The sequence below is a fragment of the Mastigoproctus giganteus genome, chromosome 7 (genome assembly GCF_048544385.1).
Source record: "Mastigoproctus giganteus isolate SK-2022 chromosome 7, ASM4854438v1, whole genome shotgun sequence".
NCBI lineage: Eukaryota > Metazoa > Arthropoda > Arachnida > Uropygi > Thelyphonidae > Mastigoproctus > Mastigoproctus giganteus.
The window spans coordinates 137,054,400-137,073,555 of NC_143581.1; the positions used below are offsets into that span (position 1 = coordinate 137,054,400).

Here is a 19,156-nt window from a genome sequence, read left to right on the forward strand (position 1 = left end):
CATTAATATCTAACTAGTGTGATTTATTCCCTTACTTTTACTTTTTTTATAGGTAAAGAAGCGTTTGATGTTTTTATTTGCATTCTTTGCCTGAGACTTCTTTTGATCTGTCTTAGTCTGCCTAACATCCCTCGTGACTTGATTACAAATAGTTTCTATCTACTATAATCATCGGTGTTAACATGATAATGTATATGCATCTCATGCATTTTATTTTCTGTCAAAAAGTCTCATCAGTTCATTTGACTTCCATTTAGTTCTAAGTCTTGAATGGTATTTCTTATTTTGTATAAAAAGCCACATTCTGTGGATGTTACAATTCAGGGTAACATCCATAAATGCTTCCCATTTATAATTGCTGTTGTTAACATCATTTGTTGGTTCCTCATACAGTTTTTAGAATTTAAAAACTGTTTGAGGCCACTGTAGTCACCTTTATGAAAGCAAAAGGCCTTTCCCCCTGCCTTTGACAATAATTATATCTTTAAGTAAATCCCAGATCAATTCACTGTGATTACTGGCAGGTGTGCAATTGGAAGAAATCCAGACTCTTTTTTTTTTTTTTTTTTCCCCTAATTGGAAGAAATCCAGAATTTTTTTTTTTTTTTCTTTTTGTTCATTTTATTTGGAATACTGTATATAAAAATATGGAATAAAGGGGAGGGAGGCTTTATCAGTTTGCAAAGTTTTTAAGTGGTGTACATTTATCTTTAATTATAATCAATTCAGCTGCCTAATGTAATCAGTTTTCTCAACATTAAATAAGATAACTTTATATTATTTATTTTTATAGATCATAGACATATGTCCAGCTGTCAGGTACCAACTAATTCAGCAGCTGTTAAGGCGAATTTGGCTGCATTTATTCGTAGCCAACATAATATCCCACATACCAGTCTAAACTTAATAGCTCCAATAGCTGCACCAGTCACTTCTCTACAGTCACTTTTCTCTTTTCCTACAATGGTAGTTAACACTACAGGAGTAGAGCCCCATAATACACATCATCATAAAGCAACTTTAGGGAGCAGTTTTTCTACATCGAAGTTCTGTGCCAGTTCACTTCCAAATGATTTTGGACAGGAAAGGTTACGTTTTACTTTAATTTTTTAAGTATAACTGTTCTGTTATTAATAAATTTTGTTCTTGAGATATTAATGCATTATCTATGTATAGGGTAGAGGTTTGCAACTTTTTAATTGGTACTGTTGTTAATTACGTTATTTGGAAAAATAGTATTTTTTTTTAACCACCATTCAAAAAAAAAAATTATAATTTTCTACTGTTGTCAAATTGGTTGTTCTTAATAGAGTAAATGCAACTTTTATTTTCATATTTGCCACAGTGTAAGATTTACATATGTTACTTTTTAAAGAAAATATTAAAAGGTATTGGATTCCCTCTCTCTGCAGATGAAAGTTGTATAAATATACAGGGCACACACGCACGCACACACACACACACACACACGCACACACACACAAAAATAAATAAATAAATAGTCTGATAAAGATACATCCTGTAATACAACATCTCCCAAACTGGAAAACGTTGGGGGTCCATAGACCAGTCCCAGAGGAGCTGCAAAGCATTTAAAATGTATCGAGTAATATGTGTTTATTTTCTCAAACATATACTGATAGAATCACAATGAATTTCATTATAGAACATTACTTATTTTCGATACGATTAGTATATGTAATTGTATACATATTTCAAATTATTCGTTCTATGTATAGCAAATTGATGATAAATAAAGTTATTATTATATATACAGGGTGTCTCAAAAATAAACATTTAGGTGAGGTAGGTAACATCTAAAGGAATGTGAATCGCATAGCAACCCATAACCGGAAACGTCACGGGAAAGTAGTAGCAGAGGCACAAGAAGCAGAAATGAAACAAAACAGTAATTAGTGGCAAACATTTATTTGACATAATATTAACAATGGAATGAGATGAATGCATTTCATGATGTTACAACAGATGCTCGAAGGTTCCACCATGAGACGCGATGCATGCGTGACACCGACACAGCATGAATTGACAGACACAGTCAAGCACACCTGGAGTTTCTTTGACAGTATCAGCAGCGCAGACAAGACTCGCTACGAGATCCATTTCCGTCTCCACAGGCGATTTGAGGGCCCCCCACAGAAAGAAATTCAGGCTCGATAAATCAGGTGAGCGTGGGGGCCAAACAATGGGTCCACCACAGCCGATCCATCGAAGGTCAAAACACCTGTTCAAATGGTCACGAACACACCTTCCATAATGGGCAGGCGCCCCGTCATGTTGAAACCAAATGTTGCAGCTCACATTTGCTGGAACATTGTCAAGTAACCCTGGTACAACTTGTTCAAGAAAGATCCGATATTTAGCGGAGTTCGTGTGGGATGGTAACAGGTATGGGCCGACTAAGCAGTCACCGACCATACCTGCCCACACATTTATTGCAAAGCAATGTTGTGCCACATGGGGGCGTACACCATGTGGGCCCTCTGCTAATCCATACACTAGGTGCATGTCTGCCAGCTCACAGTTCATATATCGATGCATGCTCTTCATGCGGCGACTACTGCTTGAATGAGTAAAACAGAAATTTTCCCTCTCACGAACTGATGAACAGCGCCGTGTACCGACTTACGGTGACGTTTCCGGTTATGGGTTCCTATGCGATTCACATTCCTTTAGATGTTACCTACCTCCCCTAAATGTTTGTACCAATATTTTTGAGACACCCTGTATATGTAGGAATCCATAAATCTCAGTAGTTTGGGGACCACTGCTCTAATACATATAAGAATGAATTTACAACATAAGATACCTATTGAAATCAGGTCATTGTTACCTCCTTATTCCAGCTATAATTTTCAGGTATGGGGGGTTGTCCTTCAGAGTAAAAAATTTCTAATTCCAACATGAGAATTTTTCAATGCACTAGCTACTCAGACTATGGCAGAGAGACCTTCCTTTTCTTGACCTGCTGATGGGCTGCCACCCTGGTTCGAGCTAGTTGGCTTTGATTTATTGCTGGGTAGGCTGTTCCCAAACTAAGATTTAGTATTAAGCAAATTATTTTTTGAGCAGACAACATCTGGTTATCCATATATAACATTCCATAAATAATAAAATTTCATTAATGAATCTCAATTTTTGGGTTTAATTTTCACTAGTGGATAGAATTTATCGAAATTTTATGAACAAACAATTTTTTTTTATTTATTTTTTTTTTGAACCAAATTAAGCTTTCATCTTTCCTTCTCTCACTCTTCCATTGTGTTTTTCCAGTAGGCTGTTTTTAAGTCATAGTTTCTTCCAAGTAATAGATGGTAAAAGTCACTTAACTTCACAAATTTACTGGAACTTTATAAAACATTGTCACAAAAAAATGTGCATTGTCTCTCCTCTTCTAACCCTTTTCCCTTTTTGTTTCAATCAGCTAAACAATGTGAGAAAGCATTTTATTAATTTTTTTTCATCAGGGATCATCTTTTATCCCTTCCAATACTTTCCTCAGATTTTCCACTGCTGTATAACTGTTATTTATAATACAATTTACAATTTAATTACCAATTGTATATTTCAATTACTAAAAAAATTTTATTTGTAAGAGTGTTGACCTGAAAAATAAGTTTTCACACAATCATGTATTAAATTATGCATGCAATAAAAGATCCCAGACCATTTGAGATTTTTTCTGAGAAGGGTTTTGTTGAGTTTAAACTTTATTGAAAATTGGCACAATAAAGGTATAAAGGCATAAAGGTCTTATAAACAAGCGTCCATCTTATGGTTTACCAACTGTTTTTAGTAATTGGTTATCCAGTTTTCTCTCTGATCGCTCGGTGATGGTAGATGGCTCTCTGTCTTCTAACTTCTCCACTAATGCCGGTGTCCCCCAAGGTTCAGTTCTTTCCCCCACTCTTTTCCTCTTGTATATTAATGACCTTCTTCCATTGACTGGAAATTCTATCCGTAGTTTTGCCGATGATAGCACATTGCATTCTACTTTCCATTTTGAGAAACCTTTCCCTGCTCAATCAGCTTCAACTTCTTGAAAATCTGCTAACAATTCCTTAAATGCCGCTCTTCAGGTAATTCTCCAGTGGGGCAAAGACAACTTAGTTGATTTCAACCCTTCTAAAACTCAGTCTTGTCTTATATCTCGCAAAAAGGATTCTTCTGCTACTATGCTTATCTTTAGTGACACTCCGATTTCTAGGCAAAATGATATATCTCTTTTGGGATTTACCTTGACTTCTAATCTCTTTTGGTACAAGCACATTACAAATATTTGATTCCTCTGCATCTAAAAAACTTGGTTTTCACTTTCGATCTCGGCGTTACTTTTCTTCCAAACAGCTGCTCACTCTGTATAAATAACAAATCTGCCCTGCCATGAAATATTGTTCCCACATCTGGGGTGGTGCCCCCAAAACCTCTTTCAGGCTTCTTGATTCCATTCAGAAGAAGGCAGTTAGGTTAATTAATGATTCATCTCTAACAGAGTCTCTCCACTCGCTGTCTCATAGACATACTCTTTCTGCTGCATGCCTCTTCTACAAATACTTCCATGGGCACTGTTCTTCTGAATTAGCTTCTATAATTCCCGTTCTCTCTTTCAAAACAGTCCGAACACATGCCGCCACCAGCCAACATCCATTTACTGTCCAACTTCAAACTCACGGAACCAACATTTCATCTTCCTCATTTATTCATTCAACTGCCGCTTTCTGGAATAACCTTCCTTCATACGTATTTCCTGAAAATTACAGTCTACAGAAGTTCAAGTCCAATGTCAACAAATATCTTCTTTCGTCTTCTCAACCTCCAACCCAAGCACGATACTAAGTACTGTAGGTTCTAATACCTCTCATGTTTGGGGTTTACATAAAAAAATAAATAAATAAATAAAAAATAATAATATAAATGCCATTGAACTGTTCCCACATGCAAACCACAGTATCACAACAAACTCAAGATGATAACTGATCAACCGCAGTCTACGGTTGATCAGTTTGTCAGAAACAGTGTGCCACTGATACTAATATATGGAGTAATGACTTCTGAAAATAAGCTCATACCATGGTACATTTCATTTATTTAATGATAATTAGAAAGTGGTAAGTAGGGTTATATTTACATATTTATTTTTTGATTAGAACAAGACTGGTCAGAATGTTAGGAGAAAATTAATGCGACTGGATTTCAAATCAGAAGTACTCTGATCTGAAACTTTAAGCTATACTAAATCACTGGTGTCAAATTTAAAATCTGCATGACTTGTTAAATATATTTGAGTAAAATAGTTCATCATGAATGTGAATTTCACTGGTACAGTATGGTTAATATATTTAATTGCATAAAGGCACTGCATACAGAAATTTACAACCAACAACTCAATTGCAAAAGGAAAATAAGACGGAAAATGTTAGCATTAGCATTACTTGAGGCATATGATGCACGAAAGCAAGCTTATAGAGCATCAACCAAAAAAAAAAAAAACCTTCCCAATTTCACCCATCAGGTCGCTCCAAATGTTTGTCTAGTTCAGCCTTAAATTTATTTCAGCTAACAACTTCCACAACAACAGATGGAAGTCTGTTCCAGCAATCAACTACCCATTGTTTAAAGGCAAACTTCTGCACATCTATTCTACAACTGTCTTTCCTCAATTTGAATCTATTCCCCCTCAGGTTCCTAGTCTGAGCAAACGGAAATACCCCGTCAGCATTGAGCCCGATCAAACCATTCAAGGCCTTATTCACCTCGTTCAGATCACTTTGCAGGTGCCTAATCTCCAGATGCTGCTGCAACTTGTGGAACTTAAGCCTTTCTTCGTAACCTCACTCCTTTGTTCCTCTCACCAATCTTGTTGCCCTTCTCTGTGCTCGTTATAGCAACTCCACGTCCTTCCTAAAATGAGACCTCCAGACCTGTATACAGTACTTGAGGTGTGGCCTGACCGTTGCATTATACAAAGCGATAATCACCTCCTTGTCTCTGCTAGCAAAATTCCTATATATCATTCACAAAACTTCATGACCTGCTCTGGCAGCCCATCTGCACTGCTCAGATAACTTCATATCTCACTGCACAATTATCCTCAGGTCTTTTTCATTCTCCACCTCCCACAGTGTAGTACCAGGTTTGGTACGTTTCTCTTGAGTTACTGTTACCCATATACAATGCTTTGCATTTGTCAATGTTAAACTTCAGTTACCACTTCTCAGCCCATCTGCCTAACCTTTCTAGATCCTGTTGCAGTAGCATACTATCTTCAGTGTCATTAACAACCCTGCCAACCTTTGCAAACTTGGACATTAAGCTTGATATACCTTCGTTGATAAATACACAAAACAGCAACGGGCCCAGCACCGAAACGCGGGGGACTCCGCTAATAACATTAGTCCACGTAGAGCAGTGTCCATTGATTACCACCCTCTGTCATCTCCCACCCAACCATGCCTTTATCTATTGTAGCAACTTACCCTTAATGCCATACCTCTCCAATTTCTACAACAGTATTCCCTGTGCAACAGTATAAAAAGCTTTTCCTGAAATCCAAGTATATAATATCAAAATTATTTTTGACATTCAGTTTCTTTGTGACCATATCATAGTATCCAATCAAATTGGTCAGACAAGATCTCCCTTTAACAAACCCATGCTCTGTCTTAACTATTACTGCACTCTTTTCTAGATGATCTTGCAATGCTTATTTAACCAGTGATTCCATTATTTTACCTGCAACAAAAGTTAAACTAACAGGTCTGTAGTTATTTGTGTCACCTTTTGAACCCCCTTTGTGAATTGGTGATACATTTGCAAACCTCCAGTCTGTGGGGACTTCCCCTGAGTCGAAAGAAGCTCCCATAATTATGGCTAAGGGTTTGCTTACTTCCTTTGCTGCCTCCTTTCATATAACTGGATAGATCCCATCCACCCCAGGTGCCTTTCTTATGTTTAACTTCATTTTCTCCTCCACTTTGCTCTCAGTTATTACAAAATCACTTAGCTCCCTGTTAGAGTTTGATAAACTTCTGGCATTCCCCTCCTTGAATGAACTCCTCATGTGTGAATGTAGATGCAAAATACTCATTTAGTTTATCAGCTACTTGAATAGGATCATCAATAGTCGAACCATCTGTGTTAAGTGGACCAATCTGATTCATCCCCTTCCTATTAGAGTTTACATAATATACTTTGCTGTTTTTCTTTACTTCCTTTGCCAAAGATTTCTCGTAATCTGCTTTTGCCTGCCTAACCTCCTTTGTGACTTCATTGTAGACAACCTTATATCTGTATGCTTCTGTGTCGCCTGATAATTTATATGCATCCAATGCATTTTTCTTGGCCCCGAGTGCCAAGCGATATTAGTGACCACAGCGCCTTTCCAGAGTGATTATCTAGTACGCTTAATTGTAAATACGTTTCTCCTGAGTTTCGAAATTCCGATAACTCCTGAATATTATAATTAAATAGATATATTCAAATACTATAACCTAGAAAGGAAAGCCACCTTTCTTTAATCCCTCTTTTTATTTTTAGTCATTACTAACCCTTTTCTTCGCTTGGGTCACTAGGCGGCACCGCTCTTGCCTCCACGTGGCGGGGCTGGTAACCTGGGAGAAAAAGACAATCTCCCGTGGCCAAAAAGAGCATATCATGAGTAAATCAAACTCAGACTTATCTGGGCTGCCAGACGCAACCCAGATATCAAAAAAGAAAGACAGTTCCACAGCAGGAACGGCAAAGCGCCAAAAAACTGAGCCAGAGACATATCCCATTCCAACCTATCTAATCATCCATTCAACTGGTGAGAATGCAGTTGGCAAACTCTCTCCCTTTAGAATTCAAAAGGAATTGGAAAGTAAAGCAGGATCTCCGAAATCCGTAAAAAGACTCAGATCAGGAGATATTCTCATTGAGACATCTAATACCAAACATTCTGAGCGACTTCTGAAAACAAATTTCTTTGCAGGTCTCCCAGTAACTGTAACACCCCACAGATCACTAAACACCTCTAAAGGAGTGATCTCAAACTGGGACTTACTAGATGTAACTGAAGAAGAAATGCTAGAAGAACTGAAAGAACAAGGAGTTATTCATGTCAAGAGAATCTCCACGAGAAAAGATGGTAATCTGATCCCTACCCGCAATCTGATCTTGACCTTTAACACACCGAATCGTCCATCATCCATTAAGGCCGGATATCTGGTATGTAATGTCAGACCATACGTCCCAAACCCGCTACGGTGTTTCCGATGCCAGAAGTATGGACATTCCCAAACAGCTTGCCGGGGAACCCCCACTTGCGCAAAGTGTGGTTCAATCGAACACGATTGCGAAAACTGTAATGCTCCTCAATCAGTATGTCCAAATTGCAAAAACGATCATCCCGCTTATGCCAGAATATGCGAGCGCTGGAAAAGCGAGAAACTTATCCAGAAATATAAAACTGAGCATAATGTTTCTTACCAAGAAGCAAAAAGAATCATCTCACCACCAATTCATGCAGACAGACCTACGTATGCCCAAGCCACCAAAAAATTCCAATCAACCGGATCACAAACTGAAATAACAGTACCTCCAAAACAGTCTTTCTCAAATTACGTAAAATCTTTGTACAGTGCAACTCAAACCCAAGCTGTAAATACACCAATTACCATACCACAAGAAAACGTCCAGAGTCCGGATCAAGGACCCAAAGAAAAACATATCCTAACTTCTAGTCACCAACAACAAATGGACACTGAAGAAAAATCAGCAGATGACCCTGTTCTTCAAATTTTTGTTGAAGAAGACATGGACACCGAAAGGCCTTCCTTCCCAAAAAAAGATAAAAGCAAAAGTGAAAAACAGAAAACTTCAACAACCCGAAAACGCTCAGAAAGCCTAATAAGAGATAAATAATGAACAGAATAATACAGTGGAATTGTCGTGGATTCCGTGCCAATATCGATGACCTATACGATCTTTCTTGTAAGTACTCACCAATATGTCTCTGCCTTCAAGAGACGTATTTAAAACCCCAAAATACACCAAAACTGTCTCGTTATAACATTATTAGAAAAGACAGAACCAATCAGAATATCGCACATGGTGGCGTAGCTATTTTAACAAACCCACATATTCCTACCAAACAGGTCTCACTGAACTCTCCCCTCGAGGCAATAGCAGTCCGTATAGCTGCTGACATCCATATGACAATCTGCTCCTTATACATTCCACCAAGCTATACACTCCAGCAAAATGATCTCAACAATCTTATAGCTCAACTCCCAACACCTTTCCTCATTCTGGGAGACTTAAATGGTCATCACAGTCTTTGGGGTAACAACAACATCGACCAAAGAGGAAAACTAATTGAACAGTGTCTAGACAATAACAACCTCCTTCTTCTAAATGACGGTTCACCTACATACGTTCACCTTCCTTCAGGAACAAGCACTGCAATAGATTTGTCTATCTGTTCTGCAACCTTATATCCTATTCTAAAGTGGACGGTAAACAACGATCCGCTACATAGCGATCATTTCCCCATAATAATTGAATTACTTAATAAGCCCACTCATCATCCTACTAAAATTCCGCATTGGCTTACTGATAAAGCAGATTGGCAGTCCTATAAAAAATTAACCAAGCTTGATCCCGAAATAATCCAAAATTTCACAACTGACGAAGCAGTTGACTATGTCACCAAAATGATATTACATGCAGCAGAACAAACCGTACCGAAATCCTCATCAAAATTACCGATTCATCCAAAAACCTGGTGGAGTGATGAATGCCTTGTGGCTAAAAAAGTGCAAAGCAAAGCTTGGAATTCTTTTCGCCGGAGTCCAACTACAACCAATCTCATTCAATATAAGCGTGCTAGAGCAAGAGCGAGATATGTTAGACGCTGCAATAAAAAGGCTGCTTGGATCCGCTTCACTTCGACTATTAATCAAGCAATGTCTACACATAAAATTTGGAAAGCAATCAGAAAAATGAGTGGCAAATATAAACCGATACCCCTACCCATCATGGAATGGAGAGGGCAGAATGTAAATGATCCTGCTGGAATTGCCAATATACTAGGTGAAACCTTTGCAAAAACATCAGCAATAGAAAGTTATACGCCGACCTTCAGAAGATTAAAAACAAGTTTAGAAAAACAAAAGTTAAACTTTTCTTCAAAAGGTGATGAAGAATACAATTTACCTTTTACCATACACGAATTACATAGAGCTTTGTCAACATCTAGACGCAGTGCTGTAGGACCAGATAACATCCACTATTCCATGATTCAGGAACTAAGTACCGAATCATTACAGTTACTTCTTCATCTATTCAACAGACTCTTCCTGGAAGATAAATTTCCTAATCAATGGCATCACGCTACGGTCCTTGCCTTCCCTAAACCAGGTAAAGACCCTACAAATCCCACTCATTATAGACCAATCGCCTTGACCAGTTGCATTTGCAAAATTCTCGAAAAGATGGTAAACCGCCGACTGATCTGGTACCTTGAAAATCTCAATCTGCTACATTCTGCACAATACAGTGTCCGACAAAACAGATCTACACTAGATATACTAGTCAGACTAGAGAATTCCATCCGTAATGCATTCCTCAGATCGGAACACCATGTGTTAGTCTGCTTTGATATCAGTAAGGCCTATGATTCCACGTGGAAGTATGGAATACTCCGTGAATTACATCGTCATGGACTTCGGGGTCACCTCCCGATTTTCATACAGAATTTCCTATGCAAGCGTACATTCCAGGTACGATTCAAAACCTCACTGTCCCAAGTATTTTCCCAAGAAGGAGTTCCTCAAGGCTCCGTACTCAGTGCTTCACTTTTTATAATTGCAATAAACTCCATTGCCGGACAAATTCCAGACACTGTTGATAAAGCACTGTTTGTAGACGATCTTAGTATTTGGTGTCATGCTAAAAATATGAATACTATTGAGAGACAGTTGCAAGTGGCAATAAATAAGATCTGTTCATGGGCTCAGACTAATGGATTTCAACTTTGTCCAGAAAAAACATTTTGCATCCATTTTTGCCGCCAACGCAAACTCCATCCCAATCCGGAGCTACAACTGAATCGCCAACAAATAACAGTTCATCCCAGCATACGGTTCTTAGGAATCACTTTAGACCATAAACTCACTTTCGTTGAGCACATCAAAAGACTAAGAACATCATGTCAACAAAAACTAAATATCATCCGGGTTCTCTCTGCAACCAATTGGGGAGCTGATCGCCTTACTTTATTACGGTTATATAGAGCATTAATAAGATCGAAACTTGACTACGGAGCACCAGTCTATAGTTCAGCAAGACCTAGTGCCCTTCGCTGGCTTGACCCTATCCATCATAGTGGAATACACGTTGCTTTAGGGGCATATCGCACATCTCCAACACATAGCTTATATGCTGAAGCACACGAACCCCCTCTCTCAATCAGGCGACAACAACTGATACTACGTTACGCCTATAAAATTAGATCTATGCCGGAACACCTGAACTGGCCCATACTTTTCACATCACAGAACAGTAGGTTATATCAAAACCGCCCTAATGCTAATCGTCCTTTGGGTATGAGAATAAAACACCTCTTAGAAGAACTAAATCTAACCTTAGACAATGTGGCACATAGCCTCCCATCCTCTCTTGCTCCTTGGAATATCATTCCACCCTCATGTGACTTACATCTGCATGAATGGAATAAATCTACTTTGCATAGAGAAAACTTCTCGCAACTATACCATGCAGTATTGGACCAGTTTCCCAGCTTTTCCATAGTACATACGGATGGATCAAAGAATGATGTCCACGTCGGAATCGCCGCAGTTTTTCCAAACATCACATTAGCTTATCAGTTATCACCTGAGTTCGGTATATTTTCCGCCGAACTAATAGCAATTCAGGTTGCACTGAATCATATCGAGTCCTCTGATATTAACAACAGTTTAATTTTCACAGATTCTTTAAGTGCACTTCAAGCACTAAAAAACACCATGAACATCACCCACCCAGTCGTGAAAAGAATAGTCAGCTCTTTACATAGCTTATCAGAACTTGGAAAAAACATACATTTCTGCTGGGTCCCAGGACATATGGGAATTCCTGGAAATGAACTAGCGGACAATGCTGCCAAATCAGCTCACCTACCACCCGAGAAAAAGTGGAAAGTGCCTCATCAAGACTATCGACCAATAATCCAGGAAAAATGCATGTGCCAATGGCAGTTATCATGGGAAAATCAACCTAATAATAAACTTCGAAGTATCAAGCCAAACCTTGAGCGATGGCCTTCCAGCTTTAGTTCAATCCGACATCAAGAGGTAATTTTGGCTCGACTGCGAATAGGCCACACAAATATCACTCATGGTTATCTTTTAAGAGGAGAAATACCCCCTCAATGTCATCACTGTAATACACTGCTCTCAGTGAAACACATTCTGGTCGAATGCACAAAATATACAAGGGAACGCCAGATTCTTTGCACTTCAGCCACAACAAAAGATCCTACACTTACCTCAATTTTAAACAATGAAACAAATGTCTCAAGCATATATAACTTTCTGAAGATGATTAAAGTATATCACCTCCTTTAGTTAGGGAAAAAAAATTATTTTCTGGTTTCTTTTTCCATTTTCTGTAATTGAGAAGAAATAGCATGCATAACTATCATATGTATGGCGCACTATGGTCATAGTTGCCGATGCGCCCAATAAATCCCGAAACAAACAAACAAACAAACAAGCATTTTTCTTCTCTGCTATCAGCCTCATTAATTCAGCCGACATCCATATAGACCTGAACCTTGAGCAGTATATCTTAGTTGGTATGAAAAGCCTAGTAGCCTTCAAGATTAAGTCCCTGAAGGCTTCCCATTTGAATTCACCACTGGTAACATCATCAGTTTATCCCACTCTATAGAATTTAAAAACTGTCCGAGACCTCTGCAGTCACCTTTACAAAAGCAAAAGCCCTTCCCTTTAGCCTTGATGGTAGTTACATCTTTAATTAATTCCCACGTCAATACATTGTGATCAGTGTAACCCAGTGGTTCCTTTGTTTTTCCAGTAGTTTTACTTCCACTGGTTGCCTCTCGAACATGTTGCTGTAAAAAACAGTTATCCAATAAATTCACAAAAGTCTTGCTAGGTGTGCGAGTGACCAACCCACAAGTTCCCTTCAATATCTGGAAAGTTAAACTCTCCCATTACAAGACATCCTGATTTACTGGCCCATTCTATTTCTCTGCACAACTGTTCATTGTACTCATCAGCATCATTAGGCCTATAACACACTCTTACTCTCATTTTCTCTTTCCCAGTGTTTGTTACACCAAACAGACTGAACATTGCACTGTCCACCCATGTCACTGGATGCACTTCCTTAGATTCTATGTGTTTCTTAACTAACAGCATAACTCCTCCTCCCTTCCTACTTTGTCTATCCTTTCTGTACATGTTGTACTCCCCAAATTCCAATTCTGCACTGCTTATATCTATGTGACACTATGTCTCTGATATCCCAACAATATCTGCCTTTGATGTCTTGATCAGCTTTTCAAATTCATCAATTTTATTTACTATACGTCTAGCATTAGTGTACATGCAAATATTCATGCACTTGTTGTTACCCTAACACAGCCCATGTATTTTCTTGTTCCGTGATGACTCCCAGCAGTTCTTGAAAGCCCATCAACTTGCTCTCTAGGCTGCTGCTCATTACAATAGAAGCAGTGCAAGAATCACTTTTGCTTCCGCCTGCGGCTACCATTACTCTTTTAGTCTGTGAATCCCCCCCAAAGGCGCCTCCATAGCCAGGTGGGAAGGAGCAGCAGTGCGTAGCACACGCTTCTTGATTAGACCAGGGTTCGAGCCCATCACCACCAAATACGGTGGATGCAGAAAGGTCAGGGAATGACCACCGCATATCCCGGAGCAATATGGCCTTAGTTGCTAATGCTCCTAAAAACCAAATAACAAACATCCCCATGCTGAAAAAAATTCTACCCTGTGAGCCTTGCACGGTCTCTCCAGGGCCGAATTGATTGACACGGCTCTCATCATATACTCCCTCCTATCGTGTATGGGCAGAATTGTGGACACTTTCATATTTAACCCTAACTTTCAACTTTTTTTCAGCATTGACCTGTACTTGTTAAGTAAATCTGCAGATCTCTTACTCCTATGGTCATTAGTGCCAACATGTTCAACAATATCACCTTTTATGCCCCTAAAAGATGATATCTGCTCTACAACATTATCAACTTTTTCCCTGGCAGACATAACCTGGTGCTGTTCAGAGAGGGGGGATTGAGATTATCAGTTGAGTTCCTTATTCCTTTGAAAGAGGCATCGCTTCTTTGAGAGGCTGAAAGCTCTTGTTATTCTTATTACATTGCACATTTTAGAACATTTAAAATCACATCTCACTGATTCAGCTGATCTTGCAGTTATTGTGCAAAAGAATTTAAAAAATTCATCAAGAATGAATTTTTTAGGTCTTTTTCTTAGAAATATCCTGAAAAAATTTTTGTTCATAAACTGCAGAGAGTATCAACGTTTATGTGATCTAACTTTTGGTAGCCGAGAATGCTTACATAATAAGAAAGAAAAGAAAAGAAAGTCTCAAAGACATCTTTTCACTCATGCAAAATGTAGTGAGCCAGATAAACCAGTGCTATTCTTTGCAGTTACAAAAATAACATCCACAAAACTAATCCTCATCAGTTAGCGCTCACTTGCTATCATTGCCATGCATAAAAAAATTCAAAGTTCTTGAGCTTTTAGTGCTTAGCTGACAAACCAGATCATTTAAAGGACAAGGATGAAGTTACTTAGTATTTACACATTATCATGAGAGATATTGAAATGAAACTGCTTTCATAATTTTGAAATCACCATAAGAATGAGGTTTCTCTATTAGCCAACATAGCGAAAACTTAAATTTACATAAACATATTAAATAACATAACACAAAAAAACATTAAATTAACCCAAAACTGATGTACCAAGTGAGTGGAATTGTAGTGCTGCAGGTTATGCTGTCCAAGGGAAAACAACAGGAGAAAGACCACTGAACTGAATCTCTCTCTCTCTCTCTTCCCCCCACCAAAATTTCTGTGGGGGGGTGAAAGTAACACCTGAGTTTTTTTGGGTAGGCCATGCCCTGGGTAGGGCTTAGGCCCACAATTTCATCCCATGCAGGTAGTGCATAAGACAAAATACCTGTAGTGCTCCATTTCTTATGCTATTCCAGTTACTACAGGGTAGATGATCATTATTCCTATACAGGTACATGTTCACAGATGGATTTGTTTTTAAATCAGCTATTATGGGAAAAAAACCCAATCCAACTCATGGGGTAAGAACACTCTCTGCGTTTCCTCTCTTAAATCGCTAAACTGTTGTCATGATTGAAGGGGCTTTTTACGAATCTCCCAAAATTTGAACCCAGACCTCTCCAAATGAGTCACAAATGCAAAACCACTATACAGCAGAGGACAAATCACTATGGACTCTCATCTGAGTATGGAAAAGTCAACATCTATCAATTGATATTTATGTTAAGACAATAATCAAAGTGCATTCCAGCTATAATTTGGTACTCTGGATGGCAGTGACCCTACTTTTTTTTTTTTTTTTATAACCTTCAACATGAAAAAAACGCTCCTTTGACCAAAAAAAAAAAAAAAAAAAATCCAAAAATTAAATCATTGTTATACAATAAAAAAGAGAAGAAAATTTGTTGAAGAGTATCAATGGTCTTTGAGGCTGACATGGAAATTCTCCCGAATATGCCAGACAAGCTGTGACTGCTACCTGGAAGTCCAAACGCTGATGGAACTGATATTCGGGTGACACTCAAGTCAAGTGGACCCAATTTCGGTGAAGGCCGGACGGTCTCTGACAGCGAAATCCTCTGCTTGCACCTTCACAATGGTGGAACTGTTAGTAATCTCGGGTATAAACCACTGTTGGTTCACCCAGGGGTGAACCAACATAAGCGTGGTTGAGGTGTGGTGCCCAGACCATGCGGAAAAATGCCACCTCTCTGTGATACCAGGCAAAGCTAGGTGGTAGATTCATCAACCGGAGCAATACCACCACTTTGCTTATTGGAGGCTTGAAGTGGTAGAAACCATTTTTAGTCTCCAAAGCTACGTTCCTGTCAACCCTTTCCCATCTCTTCCATCATGCAGTACGATTGATGTCTTTTGAGGTTATGATGAACAGCATGGCAAGATCCAAACTTCCTTACATTTTGAGGAGGTTTCTGGATCAGCTAGTGTAATCTTGCTGAGGAAACAACAAGAGAAAGACCACTGAACTGAATCTCTCTCTCTCTCTCTCTCTCTCTCTCTCTCATTGAAGATTAGTCAGCCAGATAGTGACTGGAAGGAGTCCGAGTAATGTCTATGTAGGGGGGGGCATTGTCGAGGCCATGTTGTGTCAAGTTTCTGGGTATATTCTTACCATGTGTATGCCATGTCCAAAACTTTCATTACTTCGAACAGCATGCCCCCCACTTTTTCTTGTTTTGAATACATGAATTGTCAAACTAATAGAGTAAACTTATCTGCGAAAAGATCTAAACCTCCCAAACATTTCCTAGTTCATTTAACAAATATACATGTTCTCAATTCCAATCTCAATGATGTCCATTTTCACTTACAGTCTGCCAAACCCCATGTACTTTTTCTGACAGAATCTCAGTTATCGGTTGATTCAACCACTGCTCATCTCAGTTGCCCAAATTATTTGCTGTGTGATTCTTTTTGCCTTAAAGGTGGTACTTGTGCATATGTCTGTTTCAATATCCTCCATCAGAGACTTGGTAATTTGGAATCTCCCCTTTTTGATTTTCTCTGGCTTAAAATCTCTATACCTCCTTCTGTCAAATTCATCTGTTGTCTCTACCGTTCTCCCAACTCCACTAATCACTTGGAACTTTCTGACTTCCTCTCTTTACAACTTGACTTTCTCCAGTCCAACTTTCCTAACAGTGAGATAATTTTCCTTGGTGACTTTAATGTTCACAACTCCAGCTGGCTTCCGTTTTCTAGTCACACAGACCCAGCTGGCCGAGATGCTGAGGCTTTTGCAATTACTAATGACCTTGCACAGATTGTTCATTTACCTACTGGAATAACAGACAATACTAACCATACAGCCAACAAGCTTAATCTTTTTCTCACAAACAACCCTTCAAAGTACACAATCGAAGTGAGTGGTCCTTCAGGCACCTCAGCTCACAACTTGGTGATTGTCTCTTCTCCAATGGAACCTTTATCTCATGGCTATTCCCAACCTCATATTGTTTGGAATTACAAGAATGAAAAATGGGATGACCTGCAAGACTTCTTTTCTTATTTTCCTTGGTTGGATTACTGTTTCAAAACTTCTGATGTCAATGTTTGCTCAGATGTTGTCAATGAAATTATTCTTATAGGAGACGCCTCCATAGCCAGGTGGGCAGGAGTAGCAGTGCATAGCACATGCTTCTTGATTAGACCACCAATAACGGAGGATGTGCAAAGCATTTAGCATTAGCATTAATGCATTAGTAGAGGCATATGATGCAAGAAAGCAAGCTTATGCAGCATCAGCCAAAAAAAAAACAAAAAACTTCCACTTCATCCCTCCATTCGTTCGAAATACCTGTCCAGCTGAGCCTTAAATTTATTTAGGCTATCAACTTCTCGTCTGCTGACAAGGCTAGTAGGGGCCAGATGTGTTCAAAGCCGCTAAGTGGATTTTTCTTATTTATTGATTTGAAATTATTGTTTTTCTAAAACTTTTGATTTAAATTTAGTAGTATAGCATTATTTTGTGATATTTCTGTTTAACCTGGTGTATTTATTCTTTACTCGGCCTTGTAATTGCATAAAAGTATCAGTAAGGGTATCAAATCCATGTGTTACAAGTTACAACTCCGCTGAACGAGAAGTTTTTTACCCATATTTAGCCGCTTATTGAATATTTATTACATCAAATTATTTTTTGTAAGTAGCTTATAGACATAGTAAGGATTGTTAGTTTATTCTGAATTGAGACAGCAAGATTTGAAAGTTAATTAATACTTAAGTATCCATAGATTACCGTTCGTAACTTCGCGCCTTTGTCTTTGTCATACGATCGTTATATATCGAACCTAGATAGCGTTAGTATAGTATAGGTTATAATATTTTCAGCGATCGGTAAAATCTATTAAACTTGTTGATCTTCGTTGGCATTTAAATTGCACTTTTAACTAAATACATATACCGACTTAGATTACAAACGTAACATAATTAATTAATACATAACTGATACGGAAGTTATATAAAGGGAACTCGGAGATAGTTAATACTTGACACTAAAAAATATATATACCGTTATAACTGTGTTGGGAGATAAGTTAGGGTTATAAACTGAAATTGAAATTTTATTTAAATTAAAAGTAATCATGACTCAGACCAGAGCAGCAAAACAAAAGGCTCAAGCTAATGGAAGTGCTGTGGCTCAGAGGAGAACTGAGGGGGGGGCAGTTGCCTTCTGAATCACAGCCTTCTAAAATGCACAGCTTGCATGATGTTTGTGGAACACTCAGGTACGGCACATGATATTGCCATGGGGGATGTCTTTGTATGTGTGCGATGCAAGGAGTGTATCGAAATCAGGCAACAACTCAGTGTTCTTATGGGCCTATATGAGAACTTGAAGGACAGGATGGATGCCCTCGAAGGAACTAAATTGAGGGGCCCATCAAGCTCTCAGCTGCCCACATCAACGCCAGAGCTTGCACTTGGTCATCGCGAAACACAGCGGCAACCCCCAAGGCAGAATGCGCTGATCCCACCGGAACTAGTAGTTGGTGACTCTATTGTCAAGGAAGGCGCCTCCGTAGCCAGGTGGGAAGGAGCAGCAGTGCGCAACACACGCTTCTTGATTAGACCGGGGTTCGAGCCCGTCACCACCAAATACGGAGGATGTGGAAAGGTCAGGGAATGACCACCGCATATTCCCGGAGCAATATGGCCTTAGTTGCTAATGCTCCTAAAAACCAAATAACAAACAATTGTCAAGGAAACGGGGAACATGCTTTGTAAAAAGGATAGGTGGAACAGGACCAGGGTATGTCTGCCTGGGGC

The 19,156-nt window shown here is 38.9% G+C and overlaps 1 protein-coding gene across 3 annotated transcripts in view; it reads left to right on the forward strand.

Annotated features, from left to right (window-relative positions):
• Nucleotides 1-19,156, forward strand: part of LOC150083218 (uncharacterized) — a 637,655-nt gene that overhangs the window by 511,714 nt on the left and 106,785 nt on the right. For all 3 annotated transcript variants that reach the window (XM_090377919.1, XM_090377920.1, XM_090377921.1), the window contains exon 13: nucleotides 794-1,088. In XM_090377919.1, coding sequence (XP_090234045.1) covers nucleotides 794-1,088 — 295 coding nt within the window. The remainder of the gene's footprint in view (nucleotides 1-793; nucleotides 1,089-19,156) is intronic.